This window comes from Miscanthus floridulus, chromosome 9, assembly GCF_019320115.1.
Source record: "Miscanthus floridulus cultivar M001 chromosome 9, ASM1932011v1, whole genome shotgun sequence".
Lineage (NCBI taxonomy): Eukaryota > Viridiplantae > Streptophyta > Magnoliopsida > Poales > Poaceae > Miscanthus > Miscanthus floridulus.
This window is the reverse complement of record NC_089588.1, coordinates 36123491-36149949: the sequence shown is the minus strand read 5'-3', so window position 1 is coordinate 36149949 and position 26459 is coordinate 36123491. Positions and strand designations below refer to the sequence as shown.

Below are 26459 nucleotides of genomic sequence, written 5' to 3'. Positions count from 1 at the left end.
AACGATGGATCGTAGAATCGACCAGAGTAGCAGAAAAGATAGTGCCTAGATGATCGTGTCGCCACGATGGAATGCTAATCTTTGGTTAAATCTTACGTAGGCAAGCCCTGATGCATAACCCCTATTATTCTGCACTTTATTTTATGCTTGTGCATTAAGTTTAAAGGAGTTGAATGAAATCCACTTACATTTATATATCCTTATCCTATGAGTCTTACTAGTATGATAGGATCGTGTAGATTGCTATGCTATAGGATCCCGGTAGAAATCGAGTGATTACCTGTCACTCGCGAGAGATAGGAAAAGATATTATTGTTACTATTATTATGTTACTATCACATAAAATATATATGGATAATAATTGGAGACCGGGCGGGACCATACTTTGGATTTGGACTTAGATAGGCAATCGAGCGAGGCTCTGGTTGTATTTGTCTCGCCTGTGTCGATTGAGAACCGTCCGTTGCTATGGATGGTAGTCAGGTCATAGACTTATTATCCTGAGCACATACTTGCTTATGGGAGCGAAAAGACTTATTACTCTCTTGTCATGGGTTCCGACTCTTTTCGGACCGACTTTAGGGGTGGGTGCTAGGTGGAGGTCTAAGCACCATATTGAGACTGGGTCTCAGGTGTTGGAGGTTTGGAGTCCAAGTTTGGATGGGGACCTAGACCCCTTGACAGGAGTGAGATGAGTTGGTTCTGTTTGTGCCTAGGGTACAAGCGGGGTGTGTGTTTTAGGGTACCCAGCTAGAATACATTATTCACGAATCACCGTTTCTTTGAGACGGTACCGACTTGGCTATGGTCTAGCACCGTAGTAAGAACTGAAATATGAAAGATGGTAAAATGGTTCTGATTGCTTACCACATGCTTGAAAGTAGCATAGGTGCTTACCTAGAATGATTAGCTAATCAACTAAAAATAACTGCTAAAACCTGTACATAAGGATATACTATTAGTAATGCTTCCTACAATGCAATAACCAGTAAGCCAGATAGCCTCATATATCCTTGGAGTCTTTTTATTTTCTCCTGTTGGGTAAGTCTTGTGGAGTATAATCGATTACTCAAGGTTTTACTTCTCCTGTTGTAGGTGACAGGCGGATGCTAGAGCTGACTCTTATGTGTGGAAACCTCCTGGTGGGCTCAGAGAGGATTCCTTTCACGCTGTGATCGTAGTGTTTAATTACAACCCTCACTAAAAGGTTTATAAGAAAAGGTGTAAAATCTGCTAGCATATCTTGTGTATAAATGGCCATGATGTTAATGCTCCACCATATCATTAAGTTAATCTTTGTTTCTGCCATAACTCTGATCACATGTTGGTGTTACGTTGCAAGATAAAACTTGTGAACCTAAATGTATAACTCGTTTACATGTAAACTATTTTTATTCTACTATTGCATTCAATTTGTGTAATACTCTGATATTGTAATAAAGTGATATAAGAAATGATTAAGAATGTTGTAAGCTTTATCCACTCATTTATGATCCTGAGGGAAAAATATGGATTTTTGAATTCTTCCTTGAGGTGTGCTCGACGGAACGTTATGATTTAGTGCACTCTTTTGGGTACTTAGTGCCTAATGAAAGATAAATACTCTTGGGAGAACATTAGATTAGGTGGTTCTGCCACAATAGAGAATGATCCCATAGGTATGTGTGACACGTAAGCCATGTGATCCATCAGGTCGGATGCTGAAGGGTCCCGTAGGTACACGTCGGGCGGAGAAAGGACCGAGCAGAGACTTTTATGACGAATTGCAAGGGTCACATATGAGTAACTACAAGTCCCATAGGTACACATCGGATGAAGAAGGGTCCCATAGGTACATGTCGTATGGAGAAAGGATCGAGCAAAGAATTTTATGGTGAATTACAAGTGTCACGGATGAGTAACTATAGGTCCCATAGGTACACGTCGGATAGAGAAAGTATAGTGTGGAGATCTATGATGAAGTCGTTCGTTACAGATCGAATATTGTTCGTCGTAGATGTGTAATTAGTTCAATGACGAAGCTTTGTTCGTCATAGGTTTAAACGAGATCATCACAGATCAGTCACATGAATGATTTGTGATGAAACCCTGTGCTCTTCTATGACGCTTTTTGTGATGATGTCTGATTTCGTCATAGAAAGAGAGGGTTTCAAGATCGTCACCACTGATCTATGACGAAACGGAAATATTCGTCATAAAAGGTGATCTTCTATGACGATTTCGGATTCGTCATTAAGATTTTCGTCATAGAAGTGGATATTTCTAGTAGTGACTCTATCTTCGTACCATTCTCGACATTGTAAAAAAAATCAACATTAGCGTCTACATCTGTGTATTATCCGTTTTGATCCAATCTGATAAAGAAAAATACATTAGAATATGGAAGTGACATTATCCATGTCGATCCAATCCATTTGCATCTTTAGGCGCAACCAATTTTACATCTTTCAAGACATCTAAATAGTAGCAGTAATGTCCCATTTGGTAGAGCTTCGGCTCGAACTTCTGGCTTCTTGCAAGGAGCTCTGCCAACGGTCATCTGGAAAATGGCTGCTTGCAGGGAGCCCGAATAACCCATCGCCATTTTTGTACTTCGGAGCTGGAGTTGAACAAAGTGGCTTGTTTTAGCTGTTCCTCGCTAACCTAAATACAAATTATTAATGGTTTCAGATCTACCAGAGAAGCCTGTAGTCCTGCTAAATAGGTTCTAAACAGTATCATGGGCTCTCATGAGAAGTGCTACTCCGACTGTTGCCGCTTGCTGCTATGCAACTTCTGATTGCTCTGTGGTGTAGCTGTGTCTGGTAGGCTAGAGTAGCAAGAACAATCGATGAGAGCGATAAAATGTACGGTTATTAGCCACTCAAGTTTTAACGGAGTCATGTACTACTTTTTTTTAAAGACTTTTGTATATTCATTTTTGTAATTAAGGGTATCAAAAAAATCACACTAAGAATAGAGTTTTTACCTCTATAATTAAACGAGCTTTCAAATATCTAGAAAATCACTCCACTTTTCAGTGGGTTTTATTGAAAAGTTAAAACCGAAATTACAATGTCACACACATATTTTTATTTAGAGAAACCGAATCCAACACCCATAAGGCTGTCTTCAACAGGAGACCAATTACGAAACTCAAACCTAAAATGAGTCTTCAACATAATATTTATAGTCTCTAACAGAGTACCTATATGGAAGATCTATTTTAGGTGCTAGGAGAGGCATAACCCAAATCTGAGTATTATCTTCTGGAGACCTATTTATGGAAAGGGTTGTCTTTTGGGTCTTGGAGACCTATTTACGAAAATGGTTGTCTTTTGAGTCTTGTTATTGGAGAAGACAAAAAATAAGTATTAAATCTTTTGCTTGTAGCGCTACTTAAAGACCAAATAAGGCCTTGTTTAGTTCTAAAAAGTTTTCCCAAAAAGTGCTACAGTAGCCATCACATCGAATCTTGCGATACGTACATGGAGTATTAAATGTAGACGAAAAAAACTAATTGCACAGTTTAGTTGGAAATCACGAGACAAACGTTTTGAGTCTAATTAGTCCATAATTAGATACTAATTGCTAAATAAAAACGAAAATACTACCGTAGCCAAATTTCTAAATTTCATCCGACTAAACACGACCTACGTCTTGTATTTTGATTCGTGGTATTTGGAGACGGTCTAAAAAAATAAGCGGAAAGAAAAGGGAGGGAGAGCGAGCGAGAGTAGTGGTGGTGGTGGTCTGTGCGCGAGCGCAACAGGGAGGGAGAGGGAGAGGAGAGAGAGAGAGAGAGAGAGAGTGAGCGTATTTCTTCTTTCCTCCCCCTCAACGAGAGAGAGAGAGAGAGAGAGGGCAGCTTCGGAGCCGCACGGGCGCTAGCGAGGCAGGCAGTGGCTCCTCCTCCCCCTCCTTTCGATATCAGCTCATCAATTCGTCCTATCACACAGCTATTATCATCATCATCATCCTCCCCGTACCGCTCCTCTTTCTCTCCTATGCTTCTCCTCTAATTCATTCGCGAAAAAAGAAAACAAAAAAAAGGTCCTTGTTGTATCGGTTGCTGGTACGGTTACGAATCCGCGCGCCTTGTTTTCGATTTTGGTTCTTCCCCTTTTGGTTGCCCGTCGGGCGGCCGATTCCTGCCGCTCCTAATTCGTTTGATTTCGATCTGTTCTTGCAGGTGGCGACTGTTGCTGGGGTTTTCTTGTCCGGTTCTTGATTTGCGCCAGGACGGATTTGCCGTCCACTCGGGTTCGGCGCGCCGTGCGGTGCTGAATCCTCCTTCTCTGTTCCCTTAGGTGGGTTCGATCTGTTTCGTGCTCATTTATTGGCTCCGGTTCCTCGATCCATTTATGTGACGTTTTGGGGAAATTTTCTCAGGTTTGGATTTGGATCGGGGGTAGGGATGGAAGTGGACAGAAGGAAGGATTTGCAGGTGAGTAGCGATTCGATTCGTATGTAGAGATTTGTGTGGGCTTGTCTTTTTCTTCAGTTCCCCCAAAAAATTTCATTTCGAAACCTAATGGGTGGCTCGTTTATTGCGAGAAGATTGGATCCAAGGGGAAGGAGGTTCAGAGCAAGAACCCGAGGCGGGAGGAGCTGCTGGCATCGTCGGAGGTGGACATGGATGAGCCAGAGGCTGCCGAGAGCGGCGTCATGATTATTGATGGCAACAATGGCAGCTCCAAAGAGAGCCCCTTGCCGCCCATGGATTCCAAGAACTCCAAGGGCTGTGTGGCCAAGAAGCGGAGATCGGTGAGCGCTGACTTTGGGAAGGAGCTGGACTTGGACCTTGTCAATGGGGAGGAGAGTGGGGCACAGCAGGAGGAGAGGAAGCTCTCTAGGCACGACCGGGTTGAGCTCTGCCGGTCATTCCAGCACGCAGTCAGCTCCCATGATTGGGAGACTGCAGAGGGGCTGGTAGGAATGGCCGATGCACAAGGGCTCAACGATGTGCTCTGTGTGGCGGTGGATGCGATTTGGTTCTTGAGTAACAAGGACGAGCTCCTTGCTATTGTGGGGTTGATCAGGAGGATTGTGTCTGAGGGTGCAAAGGATTTTACCCGTGCTGCGCTCCGGACATCATTCCTCGCATCGTGTGTATCGGCATGTAGGGGACGGTCGACTAGCCTTGCTGATGCAGTGAGCTTCATGGGTCAGAAGTAAGTTTGTCGGAAACAGCTCCAATGGTTACATGTTCACAACTCACAAGTATTGCATGCTTTATAATTCCAGGAGTCTTACTGAATCCAATAAGTCCACTTGAATAACATATTTGGGCAACTGTGAATCATTGTTCTGTATGTTTCAGATTGCATGAACGACTTCAAGAATCCCAAGGTGATGAGGTATTGAAAGCAGAAGCAAGTGCAAAGGTGCACAGGTTTACAGAATGGGCTCTAAAGTGTATCAGGCTGCATTCGCGTGTTCGAGAGAATAGGGGCAAAGGAAACCATGACACTGTCATCGAGGTTCAGCTTCAGTTGTCTGCTTTCAAGACATTTCTTGATCTTGCTGATAATGAGCTTACCGGGAAGGATTTTACGGAGGCTTTTGATGCTGCATGCTTCCCTCTTACACTCTTTTCAACCACCTTCGACCAAGGATGGGCATCAGGAATATCAGCAGCTGCAGTACAAGGGCTTTTAGAGTTGTTGGTAGAGGGTGGTGCAGACAATGTAAACCAATGCTTTCTTGAAGCTGCTCGGTATGGCAGCACTGAGCTTGTGCGGATCTTACTTCAGGTAACCTTATAGTCTACTCATGCAATTTGGTTTAATACAAGTTCTTGGTGCAAATATAAGTCATTTTAGGATGTGCACTGGTTTTATTGAGCTTTTTATTTGACCATAAATAAATAACAAATTATGTAGATTAAGAACAACAACAACAACAACAACAAAGCCTTTAAGTCCCAAACAAGTTGGGGTAGGCTAGAGTTGAAACCCAACAGAAGCAATCAAGGTTCAGGCACGTGAATAGCTGTCTTCCAAGCACTCCTATCTAAGGCTAAGTCTTTGGGTATATTCCATCCTTTCAAGTCTCCTTTTATTGCCTCAACTTGTAGATTAAGAACACAAAATCGATATTACTATATTAATCACTAAACAGACTTTTTCAGAACATATCGTTCTTTTTGTTTGAGATAATGATTTCATAGATTTTACAAGTCACAGTGTTATATTGGATATCATGTCAATGTCCTAAATGACTTCTGCGACCATATGATTATTCCCTATTGAGCAGGTAGTGTACATGCACGCAGCAATAATAAATGGTTCTTGATTGCTTGCCCCACACAGTGGTCCCTGGTAGTCATCGGATTCAGATCGTAGTTAGATGAATACAATACCTTCTGCAGTACATGATTTATTCTTTGCTAGACAATTTTTCTTTCCTTCTGAGACCTTTTCTTTTGGGCCATTTGCAGTGTTGACTTAATAATATATTGGTACAGGACATGCTTCAGTTTCATGTGTCATGTCATTTGTTATCTATTCTGAATTATGAAACTTCCAGAACTGGGTATAGATCCATGGTCCTTGCAGATTAGTTGGTAGGGCTTAATAACCTGATCCATACTCTTGGTGACAAATAGTAGGTTGGTAATGGACTAATGGTACTGGCAGTTGAGGTGCAAGATCTCATGCTTACATCAGAGAACCTCTGACACTTAAGATTTAGTATAAGTCAGCTCTGTGAGTTTAATTAGATAAAATCCCATCCCCTTAAATATTAGCTCAAGATATTATCATTTCACTCGGTAATCTTCTCACGGGATATCTGCAATAACCAAATTTCTCGTGTATAAGACTATAAGCATAGTGGAGTCATGAATCCACGATGGAACGTGTTCCTGTCTTCCTGAATTGAACTAACCTGCATTGCCTGTTGATATGGTGTTTGTATCAAACACATTATAGTTATAGTACAAGATTTAGATAGCTAACATATAAGTGAAGTATCATTGTAATTCATATTACTCGGTGTAGGCCAAATCCAGATAGAGATGCATGTGATAAAGTTTTGCGGTGCAGTCATGCTTTTTAAGTCGTCGCCTAGGCATCGCCTAGGCGTCCAGGCGAGTTCCCAGGCTGGGCGTCGGACTCGCCCCGACCGAGCAGGCTATGCCGTCCGCCTTGCGCTGGAATTCGTCTCCCAGGCGGGATTTGGCGAGGTTCTAGGTCCGAGCGGCCTAAGGCGGACGCCGCACGAGCGTGGAAGCCGGGGACTAGGCGTGGGAGTGGGAAGATTGGGTCCGCGCAGTAAAAGTGGCTTGGGCATGGCTGCGAGTGTGGGAGTTTCACAGGAGCGGAACTGCTGAAGATTGGGTCCGCAAAGGAAAATGGCGCTGCACGCGAAGAGGCTGCGCGCCTGCAGGAAATCGCGAGCCTGCAGGTTCTGCAAGGCCATCAGCCATCTCTCACATGCGCCAATTGAAGGGAAGGGGAAACAGAAGAGGGCAGCACACATCTGGTTCTTGGTGGCGCGCCTCTTCTGCTCCATCGATTGGCGCCTCCTTCCATCAAATCGAACCTCGCTCCCTTCCTCTTCACCACTGATTTGCGCCCCTGATTGGTGCCGCCTCTGGTCCTCCATCTTCTCTGCTGATTGATTCACAGCCCTTTCCCCTCCTCTGTTGGTTCCCGTCTACCTCAGCAAGGCGTTGCAACTTGCAAGGTCACGGGACAGGTGCATATGCAACACTTTCTCTTTTTTCTCCTCTTCCTTTGTTTCTTTACCTGCCTCTCCTCTGCTTCCTTCCTCTTCCTCTGCTTCCCTCCTCTTCCTCTGTTTCTCCTCTGCTTGTGCTTTGTTTTATAGATACTGAGTGGAAGTGCTCAGGTTTTTGAGTGATATTATGTCATTAGAGACTAATTTGTTGTTATTGAGTGATGGGAGATTTCAGATTTGCTATTTTATGCCGTGCACTAGCACTCTGGTAGCACTACTTATTATGGTATTACATGCTAAAAGCTAGCAATATTAAGATATGATCTTCTTAATTTTAGTGGTATTATATATTATATATATTAAGATGATCGTATGGCGTCGCCTCGCCGCGTGCCTTAGACGCCTAGTCGACTCAAATGGGCGGGTCGCCGCGGCTCGACTTACCCCTTAATAACCATGGGTGCAGTTTATTGTGATTGGGCCATTTCTGAATATGAAAACTTTATAAACTGGGTGATGGGTTCTTTTCCTTTCTTGTGCAAACATTTTGGATGTCTTCATTATGACGTTGACAGGTTGTCCAATTTTATCATGTGTTTAGTGAGTTTTGCATTATTTTATCTCTTGGTGCAAATTTATATCCATACACAAATGGCAGTTGAAAGCATTTGAATACATTTCATTATTTGTACTTCTGTTCAGATTGCTCAAAGAAACAGCTTGGACATTGATGTGGATCTAGCCCTTGGCTTTGCCGCTCACTATGGGAAGATCGAAACCATGGGGTGCTTGGTTGAAGAAGGTAATGCTGTTGGCTTTCTTGGCCCTTTGATGCGTGCTGCTGAACGTGGATGCCTCCAAGTTGTGGAATGGTTTGTCAACCATGGGTGTCGAGAAATGGAGCTTTGTCTAGCCCTTACTGCTGCCACCTCTAGTAGCCAGATTGCAGTTGCTGCTTATCTTCTTCCTCTTGTCCCGCAACATGTTCTTGCCCCCCTCAGCATTGAGATTATCAAGGCTGCTGGTGAGAGGAGTACAGGTTCCCTGCATGGTGTCGATTTTCTTCTCCGCTCGGACTTCCTCAATGACCCAGCTGCCACATATGCCGTGGCAGACAGTATTGCAAGATGTACCGATGAAGCTGTGGATGCAAAGCTTAGGTCTTTCATGAATGAGCACTGGAGCGAGGCAGCCTTTTCTGCGGGATTCGAATCTGCACAACAGCACTTTGTTAATTTCATGAGGATACTGGAAAGGGGAGAATCACCAATCCGCCTAGGGGACCTCCCTCTTGAGCTGGTAATTGCCATGGCCTACCTGCCACTCTATAAGGAATGCATGAATTCCAGTGGGCGACTTTTGCCTCAAAGGCTTAGAGGTCAGCTTGTGGAGGCTGCAAGCAGGCTCGAGGACCGGCAAGTGGAAAGGGATAGCCAAAGCAGAGAACTCTTGGCCATCTTGGAGCACCACATCCCACGATTCATGACCCAAACTTGAAGGTAGGCAGGCATCCACTCTGAACAACTGCTGTCAATGCAAGCAAAAAGCAACTTACAAGGGCAATTCACCGTCTTCAGTGCCGCCACCATGTTCCTGCCTGGGGACATCCCAAAACGATAGCATCTTGGGTTGGCTCTCCTGGAGGCGATCTTCAGAGAGTATATAATTTTGGGGAATGGTGTATGTCTTGTCGAGGCAGGTGTCGGAGTGTTTTACTGGGATCATAATCTTCCATGAAAAATGGTATAAGCCTTCAGCATGTAATCTGAGTTTTTGGTGTAATTCAACACTAGTCTTATGACAACATGTCGCTAGTTTTGGCTAGTGACTTTTTTGATCATGGACTGGCCATCTGTCCTGGCTTCATAAACATAAACGAAGAGACAGCGAGTATATTCATACTGTGTGGAGGTTGCCTTGATCGTGAGATGTGACATGGTTCTGATGAGGCACAAGTTTGAGCGTCTGATAGCTGCGAATGTTTTTTTTTAATGATGCATTCTACTTTCTTTTCAGATTGTGTTTACTTCATTGCTTTTAAACAGGAGAATTAAACATGGCGCAACATAGAAAATGCAGGTCATGCCTGTTGAGGAAAATGGGACCACCGTTCTTGACTTTCATCTACAAAATACTATCCCTCGGTACAAAATATTATCCCTCTATAGAAAGAATACAATTTACGCTTTTTGAGAAGCCAAATGATTTTAAGATTGATAAAATCTATATAGTAAAGTACTAACATTTTTTGATTAGATTAATAATTAAATATATTTTTTTATATTATATCAATTGGTTAAAAATATTTTTCTATAAATTTAGTTAAATTTAAAGAAGTAGACTCAATCTAAATCTAGAATTTCACTCCTTTTGGACGGAGATAGTAAATAAGATTGATATATGCTTAAAGAAAATACTGAATCAGACTGGCCTACCAAACTGGCCTTAGCATGGCTAGTTTGAGGAGACAAACCAAAGAAAACAGGTTTATAGAGTACAAGGCTTCCATACGTGTATATATAAATATACGTTTGTTGAATACATATCTTGACAGAGAGCACACAAGCTCCATGCCACTATGAACCATCTTTAAATTAAACAAATGATTAAGGATAGACCTCGATCCCTGTTCGCTTGGCTTATAAGCCGTACTTTTCAGCCAACGAACATTATTGTTCTCTCAAAACAAATCAGCCAAGCGAACAAGACAGATTATGAATCGAACACCTAAGACTGGTATTATTCTGTAATCGCAAAATCCAGCTTCAGAGAAAATCTTGCTCATCTCGTTCCATGCCATTGATGGGCATGATATAGACATCGAACATGGCCTGCATCTCTTTGTGCTTCGAGTCTGATGATGGTCGAGCTCCAATTACCATGTTTATTATTATAACCTTTCCACCGGCTTCTCATGGAGGAATAGCTTTTCTGCAGTTCTTCACGCAGGCATCGTGGTCCCAATCATGCAAAACCGACTGAAACAAAGCAAATATTCCACTCAAACATTGGTAGTATTTCCAATAATCAATAGAAAATACTTAATAAGGCTGCGTGGATACTACTGCTATCTGATACATTTTTACTGAATAATTAAATATATCCCGACAACTGTGCTTTATTTGTGCTACACATGTATATACTTCACAGCAAACTTCATGTGCTCTCTGTTTTCAGTTTTTAGTTTCTTTTCACTCATATTAGGCCCGCCACTAACTATCTATGACTGCATGCTATTTATAAGTTTTGGTTGTTTTCATGAGTACGATTCTAGTACGTCGTGTAATATTTATACAGCTAACCTTGATAACTTAAACAAATTACTTGTAAAGCAACCAAAGATTTTTGGAACATAGTCGTGGGCGATTGTATCACAGTAAAGAAGGAATCAACTATCTCATTGGGAAATGAATGCACATGTAAAATGTTATCCATTGCATGCAGAGTTTAGTAACACTACTACAGAAACGATTTCAAAAGATAATGAAGATAATTTACAGATGTGGACCTTTGATTTACTGCCTCCACAAATCATCTAGTAGTCAAACAAACAAAGCTCACATTAGCAAATTGATTTATAGAGGTGGACCTCTTAAGAGGAACAACCTCTATAAATAAGGGATATTTATAGAGGCAACCCTATTGAGAGAACCACATCTAAAAAACCCAAGGCCCATACCCCCCCCCCCCCCCCCCACACACAACTGCATGCCCCATTCCCATTCCTATCCCTAACCCCCAGTTGCACCGCCAATCACCACTCTTCCCTTTGCCAGTGTGCGCTCTCTTCTCTCAATCTCCCCACATCCCCTAGCCAGATCCTCTTCTCGATCCGAGGTGCACTGTGAGGACCCGCCGTGTTAATTTACCTAAATCGAGTGTCATCCACTTGACCAGCTCAATTTAAGCAAACCAACATCGGTGGCTCCCCTGGAGACATCTCCACTACTAGGACCCTGGTTGAGTATCATACCACGATAGCCTCCACATATTAAGATCACATCTCATCATCGGAGCACATAAATAAGCGGAAGACATATATTACAAGTCTTGCTCAATATTATGAATTGATTATACAACATTGGACTGAATGTAGTGTGAACCAAACGACCATCTTACCGATTACACCTACACTAAGATATACACTCTTTCTAGTAACGAGTAGTCGCCTTGCCCATGGGCGTCACTACCATAGCTTGGACGACTCCTGCCATTCACCCACTTTGCCACCAACGACTGGGTGAGATAGCCACCAATGCTTTTTACCTACAAAATAACTTAACGACAACACCGTGAGCACATTGCGTACTCACATGACTTAATTCCAACATAAATATTTGGTGGATCCAAAGGGGATTAATGGGCATTTATACATTTGCATAAAAGCACATAAAGTTTAGTAAAAGAAATGACGTGTAATAATGAGTAACATAATTAAGTGATCAATATCGTAATGTGTCCCATAAACTAGTCTCATCCCTAGCACTACAATGGGTATAGAAGAAAGAACAGCCGGTTCCGTCCTGAAAAACTTCAGGCTTTCGAAAGACTCTGCACAGAGGGTACAACTGTACCCACACGAAGAATGGGACGAACCACCATACCTGAGCGACAGGTAAGGGTTGCCTCACGTCTCCAACCTTTTCCTAATCTGGCCAGAATGTCCATGGAAGGTTTGACTGGTTCCCGGGTCAGGCTTTCACCATCTTCCTAGTTCCTCGGGTCATGCTTCCACCATCTTCCCAGCGACACCCTCTTGCCAATTCAACGGACAAACCGGTCATAATCAGTTACTTGGCTTACCACCCCCATTTGTGATATGTGGTCTGTACGGGTGGTTACTCGACTCACTATCCCAATGCATGGTCCTTAACTGTTCCACGAGCTAAGTCACTTGAAATCCCACACTCACAGTGACCTACCCCTCACTTGAGCAAGATTAGCCAAATTGGCCATCAAGTTCATATGCCAAGATTATGTTGAGTCCTTAATCAACCCTCGTTCATTTTAATAGTTAATTAAGCCGGTGTAGCATCCTACACGCACAAGCATGAGTTCCCTTCTCATACTTGACTTCTACCGCTACTAAGCAAGTAAGCAATTGAACGTTATCAAACCCATTGATTAAAGCAGGCTCTAATCAATTAGTGAGTAGTTCTAACTTAGTGAATCGTCATTAAGTTATTACTCATATTCAAATGAAATGCATACTCATAATGAGACAAGTACTAAGTATCTAAAATAGGGTTCATAGTAGTGGGGTGCCTGCCTGTTGGATGAGCAAGGTTCCCATAGCTTGGAACACCACTGGACGTCTCTCCGATATCGCGTACCTATATGTATGTCCATGTATGAGATACTTATGTATGCATGACATTATATGAAACATGCAAGAGAGTTGAGAGTACAAGATATGAGATGTCATGCAATGATATTTATTTAAGTTGGTTCTAGTGTTACAAGACTGAGTGTTCAAGTATACACTAGAGGACTATCGGTTTGTGTTATCGGATAGTCCGGCGTGAATATCGGACGGTCCGGTGGTTCTATGACTTAGTGGGAAAAAGACACTATGGGAATATCGGACTCTCTGGTATAAGATCGGACCCTCCGGTATTAGGTTAGTGCTCTCGGAAACCTCTGTGTGTTTGGTTTATAATTTAACGGAATGTTCCGTCCAGATGATGGACCATCCGTCAAATTAGGTCTGTAGGATATTGGTGGCTGCTAAGTGTTTAGGCTTCATCGGACACTCCGTTGTATGTGATGGATCATCCGGTAAGAACAAGGTGTTCTCTCGTTTGGCTATAATTCAACGGACACTCCGCCAAAATGATGGACCATCCGTCAAAATGACGAACAACAGCTGTGCAAAGATGTAGAGATCGATTCCCGGGGCATTCGGGCTCCAAATCGAGTGCGGTTTGTTTGTATGGCTTTCCAGTGATGTAGGGAAGCTTCTACAGGTGATGGATGTGCCATGCATGGTGGTTGTGGAGCTTGCCCCTATCAGTGGTGGAAACCACCATTGGAGGCCAAGGAGCTCAATGGGATGGCCATGTGAGGTTGGGGAAGATGAAGATGGACGTTGTTGATTTTCTCACCATGCCTTGGGGAAGCTCCTCCTACAGAAGCTCAGTCTAGAACGCCTTGTGACGGGAGATCGGGCTTTGGACACCATGGGAGCTTGAGGAAGACGATGAAGCTTCGGGCCTCCTCCACCATCTCCAGCGAGGTTGATGGCGTGGTGGAGCTTGCCGACGTCGCCTTGCTGCAGGTACCGGCGTCCTCCTTCTCCTTCCTCTTCTCCCCCTTCTCCTTCCTCTCCTTTCTCCTCCTCTCTTCTTCCTTCCTCTCCTTTCTATCTTCTCTGTTGTGTGCGTGTGTGTGAGGGATGGTGGAGGAGGCTAGTTGGCTATTTTGTGAGAGGGTGAGGTGATGACAAGTGGGCTCGGGTGGGTGAGGTGTTGACAACACAACAAATTGCATGGGACATATGCCACCCGATTCTGATGGACAGTCTGCCATGATAGATGGATACTCCGTCAGCGCATGAGCATGTGTGTGACAGCTGGACACATGCATGAGACACGTGTCGACGGGTTTTAACGGATAAACCACTACGAGCGACGGATGATCCGGTGGCATGTTTGACAGGCTGATTGACTGTGCATAGATTTCGACGGACAGTCCGCCAGTGGCGATGGACACTCCGTCAGTGCACGTGTTAGTTAGAATTATTCTAAGTCTGTGAGATGTCTTGACGGACGGTCCGGTAGTGATGTTGGATGATCGTCAAACGGGCAGTGCTCGGCCTTGGCTGAGCTAAGCACAGGTTGATTTCTAATTTGAATTAAAAATGCACCCGATGCTCAGGAGGTCTAGAATTAAGCATCAATTTATTTTGGAAATGTGGATTTTTAGATGCACTATATGCTGATGATGCTTGTGAACTATTATAGCGATTTTCGGGTCGTTACTAGCACGAAGGAGCCAGATGGTCCGCCGACCCAGTGGACCGCGGTCCATGGAGAGGGTGCTCGACCTGCTACCCGAGGGTAGCTTGCGAAAGAGGCATCCCAGTGCCCGATCGTGGTGCTCGAAGGAGTTTCAAACTTGTGTGGCTTGTGTGCCAAAGTGGCAGATTCTAGACGTGGGAGGCGGCATGCAACCCTTGCTCCAGTGGCGGACCTAGGATTTTAGAGTAGGGTATGCCCATGACAAGAAAATATTTGGATGAACAACATAAAAAGTTCACAAGAGCCAAGACATTTGAATTTTGATTACCTCTGAACATAGCAAAGGCCAAAGAGATTTGAATTTTGATTACCTCTGAACGAAAAAATCAAATCGAGGTACTGGAGCAGTCGGGCTCGCCAGCTCCTGCGGCTCGGGTCGTGCCGAGCGAGCAGCTCTGGCTCCGCAGCTGCTGGGGGGAGCGGGGCGGCAGGGGGGGACAGGGGGCACCGGCGCCACGAGCGGCCTGGTGGCGGCGCGGCGCGATTCCGCGTCCGTCGAACTCGAACGTTCCAAGCTGCTGGCTGCCCTACCCCTACGACAGCCTCCTGATGGGTTTGGGGAGTGAGGAATTGGAGATTAGGGAGTGGGAAGGCCAGATGGGCCATTGGGCCGTCCGGTTAGGTGTGGCCTGTGGGCTGCTTTTCAGAGGCAGAAAATAGTGAAGAGTCGTAATTTTGAGACCTTAACTATATTGTACATGTATATACCTCTAAGAACTACTAAAATTTTTCCCAAAAATATTGGGTATGCCCAGAAATATCCGGGCACAACTGTAGGTGCGCCCATGCCTTGCTCCCATCCCCTTCCTCTTTACGATGCAGGTCATCGGCGAGAGGCGGCTTGGAGCCCTCGCCTACATCTCCTTCCTTTCCACAATGCAGGTTGCTGTTGGGAGGCGGATCCAGCCTGCACTTGTGGCGGATCTGGCCTGATCGGGGCAAAGTCTTGCAACGATGATGTTGTGCATCGCAAAGCACATCTTTGAGTGTGACAAGACAAGTCTCACGAAATTCTCATCTCCTCCATCGCCGCTGCCACTGCCACCATCGTTGCTAGCGAGATCCTCATGAGTTGCACCACCTCTCCACCACCTCTGTCTGTTGTCTCCTCTATTTCTCACTCTCTCTAGTCCTCTCATCATATAGGCAGCGACAACGACGGTGGCTCTAGCACACGGTGGAAGCGGCATCTCCTCAACCCGCGCTTGCCGCCACTGCGTCATGTGCCGCCACCTCCCCTCCATCATTGCGGGCTTCCTCCACCAGCGTTTGTTGTCACTGCATGGGCCTTCTGCGTCGTGGACGAGGGCTGGAATGGCGTAGCATGGAAGCAGGTGTCGGCTACAATGTTGGGATGGGCCTTTTTTTTGTTTTCTATGATTCATCTCCAGGGATAGGCACTACTGCCTCCTGTGAAAATTCTTGATTAACAGAGACGGAGGTGCTATGCGTCTTTAAAAGTTGTTTTGGCCATCTCTGAAGTTAGATGTGTAGGAGCATCTCCAATAGTTCTTTTTTGCGATAGGGGAATATAGCCCCTTTTTCATTAAGCGGAGAGAATTACATGATATAGCTACGAGAGAACCCTCATAACACAGATTACAAACCACCAAGCTAGTGGTGAGTGACCTGAAGTAGAAACTAAGAACAAGAAAAAAAAGGATACAAAAGATGGCGACTGCCCACGACACCTAGATCCTACGAATTGAGCCTGTAAGAAAAAAGGATACAACATCGCAATGGTCGCCTACATAGGAGATCGTCCAACAGCAACGGCGACAAAGCATCTGCCAACGAACCCAACAGCGACAAAGCATCCGCCGGGGGATAAGCAACAGCGGCAAAAGCATCCACTACGGTATCCATGACAACAAATCGGGCAAGGTCAACAGCTGCAGGACAGACCAAAGCGAGTGGAAATGAAGCGCAACCGGCACAGTGAGGGACTCCTCAAGGAACCGGCGACAGGAACTAGGCCGATTCTTTAGCGACGCCTTCAGGAAGGGGAGGACGCCCATGGCAGTGACATGGACGTCGTCGCCGCTGGCCTTAGAGGCTTCTAAGGCAGGGCTTCGCCTAGAAACCGGTGGCACAGGAGCATGGGGCTCGATGAGCGACGCCTCCAGGAGGTATGTGGCGCCAAAGGCGTCACCGTCGTCGCCCGGCCACCACCAGACTGAGCTTTCGCCCGGAGCTCCATGCATCCAGAGGCACCACCCCCATGAGGTGCAGGAATCGATGGGTGCCACGGCGTAGACCTGAGGAGGGTGGACAGCCGCAGGAAGGGGCCGGCCGCAACACCAATGGCTGGACACCGCCTCTGCGCGCCAGGCACTGCTTCCGTGCACGCAACCCCCCGCGCCAGGCTCCCCCGCCCGCACGCCGCGCCGTACACCGGAGTTGGAGCAGACGTCGCGCCCCTGGCCGCTGCAAAACGGTAGATCCGAGGCAGGGGGAGATCCGGCCATGGGTGGCTCGGATCTACCCCGGTGGCCGGCCGGTTCGACGGAGGAGGTAGGTGCCGGAGATGGGGGAGAAGCGCCGCGCCACCAATCGCAAGGTCGTAGACCCGAGGCAGAGGACGACAGATCTGGCCATGGGAGGCCTAGATCCGCCCCGCCGGCCGAGCAGTTCACCGGAGGAGCAAGGTGTCGGGGATGGGGGGAGGAGCGGGGAGGAGGGAGAGTGGATGGGAGAGGAAGCTACAGCAGGCTGCCGTTTTTAGCGCCGCTGTGGGCCGCCGCCACCGCTCGTCGGCGAGCAGCAGCAGTGGCCAGAGGGGGTGCCAGGAGGGGGGTTCACGCGGTGGGCGGCGGGTCGCCCCCCCCCCCCCCCCGAGTCACCTTGCGAGGACGACGTGGGGGTGAGAGATTTTTGGAGCTTTTGCAGGAGATGGTGGTGTCGAACCCGAGCTTAGTTTTCTTACTCCTGGTGGATAGTTCTCAAAATAATAATTGGTAAATGAATGAGTTTTCCATGTGGCTAACCAAAACGTTGGGAGCACATTTGTTGGGTTCCACCAACAGTTTTCAAAATCTTGATCCTAAAATATAAAAGACAATTTTGAATCATGAATCCCCGAACTATTTACAAGTCATCCCAACTACTCTTACACTTTCTTTCTTTCTTGTATATTTATATTGGGAACCCTATCCTACTTATTCTTTCCATGTCCTTTCACTCCAGATTGGCGGATTCATACAAGCACATATATTTTCGCACGATTGGATGGTTTTTTTCATGTGCAAAAAAATTGGGAGTTGAGATAGGGAGTTGTTGGAGCACAATTTTTTCAGTCTTGCCAAAATGCCTAGATTGAGAGTGGGTTTTGAAAACTCTTGGAGATGCTCTAACTATGCTTGAGCAGTGCACGGTTAGTAACCAACTTTTTTGTAACTATGCGTTTGTCAATTGTACTCTGAATCATATAAGAATGAACACCAAAATTTCCTGGAGACCGAATAATACTCCCTCCGTTCTAAATTAAAAGTCGCTTTGACTTTTTTGATTCATTCATTTTGCTATATATCTAAACATATTATTTATCTAGATGTATAACAAAATAAATATACCAAAAAATCAAAGTGACTTATAATTTAGAACATAGAATTTAGTACTAGAAGAGTACGTCCCTTCAACAGTACGGCATCTGGAATGCTCTCAAACATGTCGCCAGTGTGACAAATTGCACGTCCGTGTGAGTTGGAGCCTTGGCAACGACGTGGGCAAGATCCAGCACGCTACACTTCACGTGTGGGAACGCCTTTGAGATGGCCTGGGCCGCTGCACCGATCCCCCGTCGACGTCGACGAGCGAGCTGATGCCCTCGAAGACCTCTGCGCCCTGCCTGATCGCAACATCCACAATGAACTGGCTGTCGGAAGCCAACCCATCGTTGACTAGCGCATCGAAGGTCGCGTCATGTTTGGTCATCTCCCAGATGGCTCGGCCGTGCGTGTGCTTGAAGACGCACGGGTCTGGGAGCTCGTGCTGGAACCATGTGCCGAGCTCGAAGAAGGGACAGACGATGGTTGGGTCGAGCACCAAGGCCGCCAATGGAGCCTGTGGCTGTGAGCCGATGAGGAGGCGGGATACTGGAGTGAGAGTGTACACGGGGTCACTGTCGTCACTGCCACCAGCCAGCGGGTGTGGCTGCTGGGTGCTGTGGTTGTTAGCACGCGCATCAGGTGACGAAGGCTGGAAACCTTGGATGGGTGGAGATGGACCTTGGACCTTGGTGAGTATCTGGGTAGGGTGGCGGCACCGCCATGGAGGTGGATGGCATCGGCAATGCGTAGGTGTACTGCGGACTTGAGCCCCATGGACTTCATGAACGCGAAGGTGCTGTGCCAGAGCTCGAGCTGCGCGTCAAGCAAGCTCTGTTCCGTGCTGTTATTGGTGGTGAGCTCCGTGACACACCGACGAAGGTCGACTTTCCACTTATTCGTGAGCCTTCTAAGCAGTCTGCTGCTAAGCCGGTGATGCCGTGGTGGAGCAGACGGTTGGCGGCTCAGAGGCTCTCTCGAGTACCTGCTTTTAAGCGAGGTGAGGTGCTGATCATGCAGTGTATGGACTACACCAAGGATCCATCAGTGCCATCCGCGTTGGAGCTGAAGGCCTTTGATAAGATCTTCGCCGGCAACCTGACTGTGTCCAACGTCGAAGCGCTAGACGCGCTCTTCCCGGATGGTGGAAAGGGCTCATTCACGTAGCCGCAAAGACGCAAGGCCACCTCCTAGTTGCACCGCTGCGTCGGTGTTGGTTGTTTCCTTTTATGTAATATTGACCGCAAAGACGCAAGGCCACCTCCTAGTTGCACCGCTGCGTCGGTGTTGGTTGTTTCCTTTTATGTAATATCGAAACTAGAGATCTTCTGCTAGGATGGTCCAGCTACGGTTGTTTTAGGTCGACCTCTTTTGGCGCTCAATACATGCGCGTTGTCTATATGTTTAAACTCTTTTTTTAATATAACGATACGTAAATCTTTTGCGTATTCGAAAAAAGACGGCTAGTTTCCCTCTGCGATGGGTGGACAATGCAAAGCGGGCTACATTATGTCATAGATGCGCAACGAAAGGTGGTTCAAGTTAGCGGTAAAATTGAGTCTCCAAGATTTTGAAAAAAAAATCATTAGCAAAAAAAGAAGAAAAAGAAAAAAATATACTCTGTTTTTTTATAACAAAACATTGACTCTCCAAGCTTTTGGATCTCTGATCGAGGAACGGATCGTGTGGGCTGATGGGCTGTTGGCTATGTGGGTTACTCCGTGTGTGGGTGATGTGGGCCGTGTGGTTGCTAGCTTCTACTGCTTGGTGCGTTGGTTGGCTGCACTCGTGCACTTGTTGCTGCACATGAACATCATTAGGGAGTTTTTTTTGTTGCATTTTGAATTTTGTTCAGTGCGTTCACGATCATGTTGATGATGCATGGAATTTCTACCAATTTCATGGATTCAAACTTGTGGTCGTTTTCTTTGTGCTGATGCTTGGAGTTTTCAAGGTAAGTTGGAATGCTCTTCTGCAACTTGTGGTGTACGTATCCTCAAAAGAATGCTCTTCTGCGAACGGGGTTTAACAAAAGAATCTTTTTGGTGTTTTTAATGTGCTTGTAATTTTTACTTGGTCATTTATTTTTCTTGTTTGTTTTTCATATTTGTAAAGAATGGCAAATACAGAAGTCAAAAACTTCTTACACATGGTTGTGAATGGACATAATGGTCCTTTATTTTGCGCTCTACTTAACAGACGTTTCATGGAGCTTGGACGGCAGTGGCATATAGTAGAGACAACTAAAAAACTAAAATGATGGAACAAATTTCACAGAAACATTTATTCAATGACATATTTTTATAAATATATTTTTCCTAACATAATATAGCATCAACCTCATATATTTTAAAACAAAGAGAGTAATGGAACATAGCACACAAGAATGTTGCTTTCTCGTGTGTAGCATGATACACCTACTGAATATGCATATTACCACGTCCAATCCCTGTTAGATCATGTTGAAGGCAACAAAAGACACCTAACAAACTACACAACAATATTAGAGCAAGGCCAATAAGCTTGGCTATAAGCCAAGTCCATGTCATCTTGAGACAACACAAGAGACAAGTGATACAACAGCTTGGCTATTAGTTTGGCTGTACAATATATTTAAGTCACTGCAGTTCATCTGGACCAGGGGATCAACACTAAACACATCTATGTAGCCACTTGTGTTGCATGGACATATTCACAAGTAAATCAAACAGGTTGAGTAAGCAATAATATTGTTCACTGGAAAATATAATGGCTCTTACAACCAAATTCACAGCATCAGACCAAGGACGACACAAACTTAAAAGTTTAAGGAACAAAACATGGTCTGCAGTGCAACTGAAACTTGATCAACAAAAGAAGGCTACTACCATGAGCAGCTATTACACTAATGACCTGGAAATAAATCTAGCATCCACTGTTTATCAATTTATTTAGCCATATCTCTTAATGACCAGCAGCCGTCGATGATACTCAGGTCTTCAGGAAGAACCCCCAACATGAACCTATAAAAAATTGACAAGTATATTAATGGACTGTACGACAAACAATAATAAACCTAGTGAACTATTATATCTTACATGTAAAAGAAAGAGGATACTGCATGCACAGCTAATTATTTCTCCTATTGGCAAACTTTTGCCAAATATGCTCAATTAAGTCTTGTTTCAATTGTTTATGTGTTGGTTGATGATGAATATCTGCTCTTCTACGTAAAATTTTAGAGAAAATTGGGCCTCCACCCTTTTGTACTTCTGGAGGTAGAGCAATTGATGATCCACCTTGCTCATTCAAGTCAATAGGAAATTTCACCATCTCTTTCTCATCTTCGACTATCATATTGTGGAGTATGACACAAGCTTTCATTATTCTCCCAATACTCCTCCTTTTCCACAGACGTGATGGACGACGCACGATATTAAAACATGACTACAAAACTCCAAAAGCACGCTCAATATCTTTCCTACACCCTTCTTGGTTCAATGCATACAACTTGTGTTTCTCCATCTGAGGTGCTTTTATCGACTTCACAAAGACTGCCCATTCTGGGTATATTCCATCAGCAAGGTAGTTGCCTGTGCTATATTGCCTCCCATTAACAGAAAACTAAACTTGAGGTGCTTGACCTTTCAATGCTTCAATGAATAATGGGGACTGATTCAGCATGTTAATGTCATTATTAGAACCAGGCACACCAAAGAAAGCATGCCATATTCTGAGATCCTGTGAAGCAACTGCTTCTAGGATAATCGTTGGGACTCCATAGTCGCCACGGGTAAATTGCCCCTTCCAAGCCGTAGGACAATTTTCCCACCTCCAATGCATGCAATCGATGCTTCCCAACATGCCAGGAAAGCCACAAGACTCATTGACCAGAAGTAGACGCTGCACATCTTCAACTGTAGGAGCACACATATACTCCCCTGAGAACACCTCGATCACACCTTGTGCAAACTTGTCTAAGCACTCCAATGCAGTGCTCTTCCCAATCTTCAAGTACTCATCAAGGACATCAGCAGGTGTGCCATATGCAAGCATGCAAATTGCTGATGTGCACTTCTACAGAGGTGAAAGCCCTTGGCGATTTGCACAATCTGCTCTTAGAGTGAAATAGGGAGACCATTCACTCAGGGCATTGACGATGCGTAGGAAGAGATGCTTTCGCATCCTAAATCTAGTACGGAACATCCTTTCAGGGTAGAGGGGATTTTCAGCAAAGTAGTCTGCTACAAGACGTTGGTGAGCACCTTCATGGTCCCTTTGGATACACTTCCTTGGACCACTTTGGCGATGAGAAGGTCCTAAGTTGAAGGTGTCTATGAGCTGTGTAGCAATGGAGCCTAGGACATTTTGTTGGGCAATATACTCTTCTATAATGTTGGCTGGATCTAGTTCCTCAGAATCATAAGAACAAGAAGAAGATGAGTCAGACATAGTTGGGAGAGTTGTTTGAGATAGAAAGAAGATGAGTTTGAGAGGAGAGGAAAGGAAAGAGCAATATATAAAGATGGAGCAAGAAGAGAGTTACGTGGTTTATTAACGTTGACTGCATGATTATCAGCAGCACTAATTTGTATGCATTGGAATAGGAAGTTGATTTACCACTGTTGACTGCATGATTATCAACAGTACTAATTTGTATGCATTGAAATAGGAAGCTGATTTACTACTGTTGACTGCATGATTATCAGCAGTAATAACTCCACGATTACTAGGAGTACTAATTGCAATAGTGATACTAATAACTCCATAAAATTCATACCTGATTCTTTTTAAGAGCCACCATTTGCATCTGTAAAAGGAAAAACATGACATCAGCAAAATACAACAAAATTATGTTACAAAATATCAGTTTACAGAATTAATAAATGCCAAGTGCTCAACTCTGATTTAGTTTACCAGTTTACTTGATTCAGTTTTGCCAAATATACACTCCCTCACACATCTCATAAATACCAAGTGCTCAACTCTGACATCATCAGGCATTGCACTTGTATCTTTCATACTGAGTGCTCTGTACGTCTCCAGCATAGCCGACTTAGCATTTTCTTTGGCTGCAAGATGGTTAAGTCTAGCTGATTCATGCTTCTCACTTGAAACATGTTTCTGGGTTTCCAACATCTTTTCTTGACTTTCATTTGTGCCCTGAAGTTTTGTAAGCTGCTGTAGGACATCATCCATCTGAGAAGGGCATTTCTTGGCCTCTTTCTTTGCCTTTTTGTTGCCTATTGGACGACCTTCAGATTGTGCCAAATAAGGCATGAGCTCTCCTACACTCCCCTCAGTATCCAAATTCCTTTTATTTGACTACTCACCTTCCTCTAGTTGCACTTGCCACTTTGGTTCATCACGTAGAATTTCCCAACACTGCTTGAACGTAAATGGACCATCTTTGTATTCCTCATAGATAGCTTCGGCCTTCTCCATTATCTGGTCATCAGAATGACCACTAGGCCAAATTGATGTAGCCTCTTTCCATGAGTTGCAGAACCAAGTGACTTTTTTCTTAATTTTTTGAAAGTGGTCCTTCAATTGCTTTGCTGTTCTTCTTCTACTTTTAGGGGTGGTACTATTATACTCATTAGCAACATCTCCCCAATACCGACCAGTCTTCTTGCCGTTGCCATTGATTGAATCGTTTGAATTGTTCACCCATGCAACCACCTACAGTGCAAGCAAGTTTAGTGTTGTTAGCCATGCAAGACATACATGAATATACAAAACAAATATATAATGTAACTCACCAAGCGCACTTCCTCCGGCTTCATCCATTTTAGCCGTATGTCAATCCTAGCACCATTTCCATCATCCTCATCATTGTCTAAATTGATCAAGGGCTGGGGTTGCGGATGAGACCCAGAAGCTGACACTGCTGGGCTCCCTTTCCCTCTATTTCCATCAGCTAAATGTGGTGGGATCAGCTGGGAAAGTGGCTGACTCCATGGGTGATTGAAATAGCTGAGGAAACCACCAAGTGGGCGATTATCCACACCCCTGCAGCTAGATAAATAAATCCATATGACTATAACAGCTTAAAAAGGGACGAAATCAACTAAAATTGGAATACTCATACAGTGAAAACCATGATTCCTTTCATATGTGTTCAGGAATTCAGGATACATATTGCTAGATACTAACAAACTCTAGAATCTAAATACTAGTACATTAGCATATGTGATATTAGGACGACGGCATTGCATTGCATTTTCATAAAAAAATTATAGCATAACAAACCAAGAATATTGTAGTGTACTAGAATGAATGAACAAGTACAACAGTAGCAACATCTCCCCAATACTGTAGTTTGGAAGCAGAGGAGGTGCTGTAGCTCACGGATCCGGCTGTTGGGGAGCTTGTCGACGGCGGTGGAGCTATGGGGGAGTACCAAGAGGCTAGCGCACACCCGTGGTGAGGCTCAGCACGGCCAGGGCTTGCCCATGGTGGCCCGGCCACGAGCACCCCACAGCTATCACGGCGGTGGCCTAAAGCCGGGCTGCTCTGGCGGCGGTGGGCCATGGAGGAAGGGCGCGGAAGCTGCGGCGCTGCAAGGGGAAGATGATGCGGTAGCTGGTTGGGGTGGAGGAAGAGGAACGGCGTGGCACCACGGAGGCAGGGAGCTCGGCCGGCCTGGCTGTACTAGTAACGAGAGGATCTCCAAAATAAAGATGCAAAGATGTGCGCAGGGAGCTCGGCCGGCCTGGCTGCGTGCATCTCATCCAACGGCCATGTGTGGTTGCGTGGGCGCGGTGCCAAGGGGACAAGGCCATGCCCTGGGCGTGACCCCTGGCCCACCCTGCCACCACTGTCGGGCGACGGTCGCGTAGGCGGTTGAGGCATGGGTGAGGAAGACGACACTGTAGGCGGGGTGGCTGACATGCAGGGTTCAGCGGGCAGTGGCTGCGAATGAGGCAGACGGGAGCACGGGCGTGGGCGTCGCGCTGGGCCGCGTGCGCGCTGGGAAGACGGGAAGGGCTGGCAGGCCGGTTGGGCTAGCTGGCTGACGCGGGCCGAGCAGGCTGAGGCGGCTTGCGAGGCCTACATCCCTTCTCTTCTTTTTCTATTTTGTTTTTCCTTTCTTCTCTTTTGTTCGAATTCGAATTTGGTTCTAGAATTTGAATTCCAAATTGGTGCACCTAATTTATTGGAGTTTTAGGAAATTTTATTTAGCTATTTTGTATAACAAAAATAGGTGGAGTTTTGTTATACAAAGATAGAATTAGTTTTCTCTTTAAGCATTTATTCTTTGATTGAGTATTAATTACTTTATGGTGTATTTCTTTTAAAGGTGTTGTTTAGACATTACATAAAACAAATGAAAATCCAAATCACTTATTTGAGCTGACAATGCATGCTATGTTTCATTTGTCAGTACTTAAATAAACATGATAACAAATGACATGCCATGCTCATGAAATTGTCTAGTTGGGTTGCTTCTAATGCAACACTTAGGGTTGGCTTCTACAATGTCACTCATCATCACATGGCGTTTTAAGAAAAATTTTGTAGCTGTGATTTTTGGGTTGTTACAACTACCAAATGATGCTAAGATGTATAGAATAAACCTTTGAAGCGTGATACCAATCGGAGTTACACTTTTAACACCACCCTTAGCACCGTGAGTAGCTAGACAACAAATACACTAGAAACCCCGTGAGATCAAGATTATAAGCAAGGTTCTAGTACAACTTGTAAAAACACAAGTCTAGCTACCATCCTATACATGCTAGTTATCAAATCATCAATCAAATTCTGTAACTAGCATACACCACACAAGCATGCATTTTAAATTTAAAGCTTATGCAAATGCAAGCAAGCACATGAATATGCACATATCAAATGCAACCAATCAAATTCATGAGCTTACTCCCCCTACTTGTGTGCTTCTCTTGTCCAAGAATTTTGATCCTTCTCCATTCTTCAATGTTGCTCCCTCTTTGTCCATGTACAACTACTACTTCTTCCCATGATGCATTTTCATATCTTTGTTCCAACTTCTTCCCTTTGTCATCAATTTCCATAAAAGGTGTGCATCTTATTGATCCAAAGGATTGCATTGGGGTAGATGATTGATACTTGAATCTTGCATTTTTATAGACACTTCTAAATATTGGAATGACACCACTTGTAATACCTCATGTAGGATCTTTGACCTTGATACCAATTGGTGGGGAACCTCCCCCTATGTCATAGCATGGGTCATCCACTTGATAATCTTGAGCTTTTGTTGGTGAGG

The 26459-nt window shown here is 44.9% G+C and overlaps 1 protein-coding gene, 1 long non-coding RNA gene and 2 pseudogenes across 3 annotated transcripts; 1 reads left to right on the top strand and 3 right to left on the bottom strand.

Annotated features, from left to right (window-relative positions):
- Positions 1-3768: 3768 nt before the first annotated feature.
- Positions 3769-9586, top strand: LOC136483642 (ankyrin repeat protein SKIP35-like). Of its 2 annotated transcripts, none has more exons than XM_066480758.1 (6): positions 3769-3964; positions 4172-4289; positions 4372-4426; positions 4540-5153; positions 5303-5735; positions 8368-9586. In XM_066480758.1, the coding sequence occupies exons 3-6, from the start codon at positions 4397-4399 to the stop codon at positions 9160-9162; spliced, it is 1872 nt and encodes a 623-aa protein (XP_066336855.1). In that variant the 5' UTR covers positions 3769-3964; positions 4172-4289; positions 4372-4396; the 3' UTR covers positions 9163-9586. The 2 variants fall into 2 exon arrangements, with proteins under 2 accessions (XP_066336855.1, XP_066336854.1); XM_066480757.1 differs by having other exon boundaries at positions 3769-4054.
- Positions 9587-10173: 587 nt separating this feature from the next.
- Positions 10174-19283, bottom strand: LOC136479660 (O-methyltransferase ZRP4-like; annotated as a pseudogene).
- Positions 11420-14051, bottom strand: LOC136481736 (uncharacterized). Its single transcript, XR_010764833.1, has 3 exons — positions 13770-14051; positions 12935-12998; positions 11420-11931 (listed from the first exon to the last, which is right to left on the bottom strand). It is a non-coding gene; the product is annotated as an uncharacterized lncRNA (long non-coding RNA).
- A 2054-nt stretch (positions 19284-21337) lies between the features above and the next one.
- On the bottom strand, positions 21338-22414 carry LOC136482596 (uncharacterized; annotated as a pseudogene).
- Between the last annotated feature and the right edge of the window lie 4045 nt (positions 22415-26459).

Bases quoted from the DNA above. Each gene is read 5' to 3' on its own strand.
- LOC136483642 (XM_066480758.1), top strand. From the start codon at position 4,397: ATGGAAGTGGACAGAAGGAAGGATTTGCAG. The intron at 4,427-4,539 runs GTGAGTAGCGAT...TATTGCGAGAAG, and splicing joins ACAGAAGGAAGGATTTGCAG to ATTGGATCCAAGGGGAAGGA. The intron at 5,154-5,302 runs GTAAGTTTGTCG...TGTATGTTTCAG, and splicing joins GTGAGCTTCATGGGTCAGAA to ATTGCATGAACGACTTCAAG.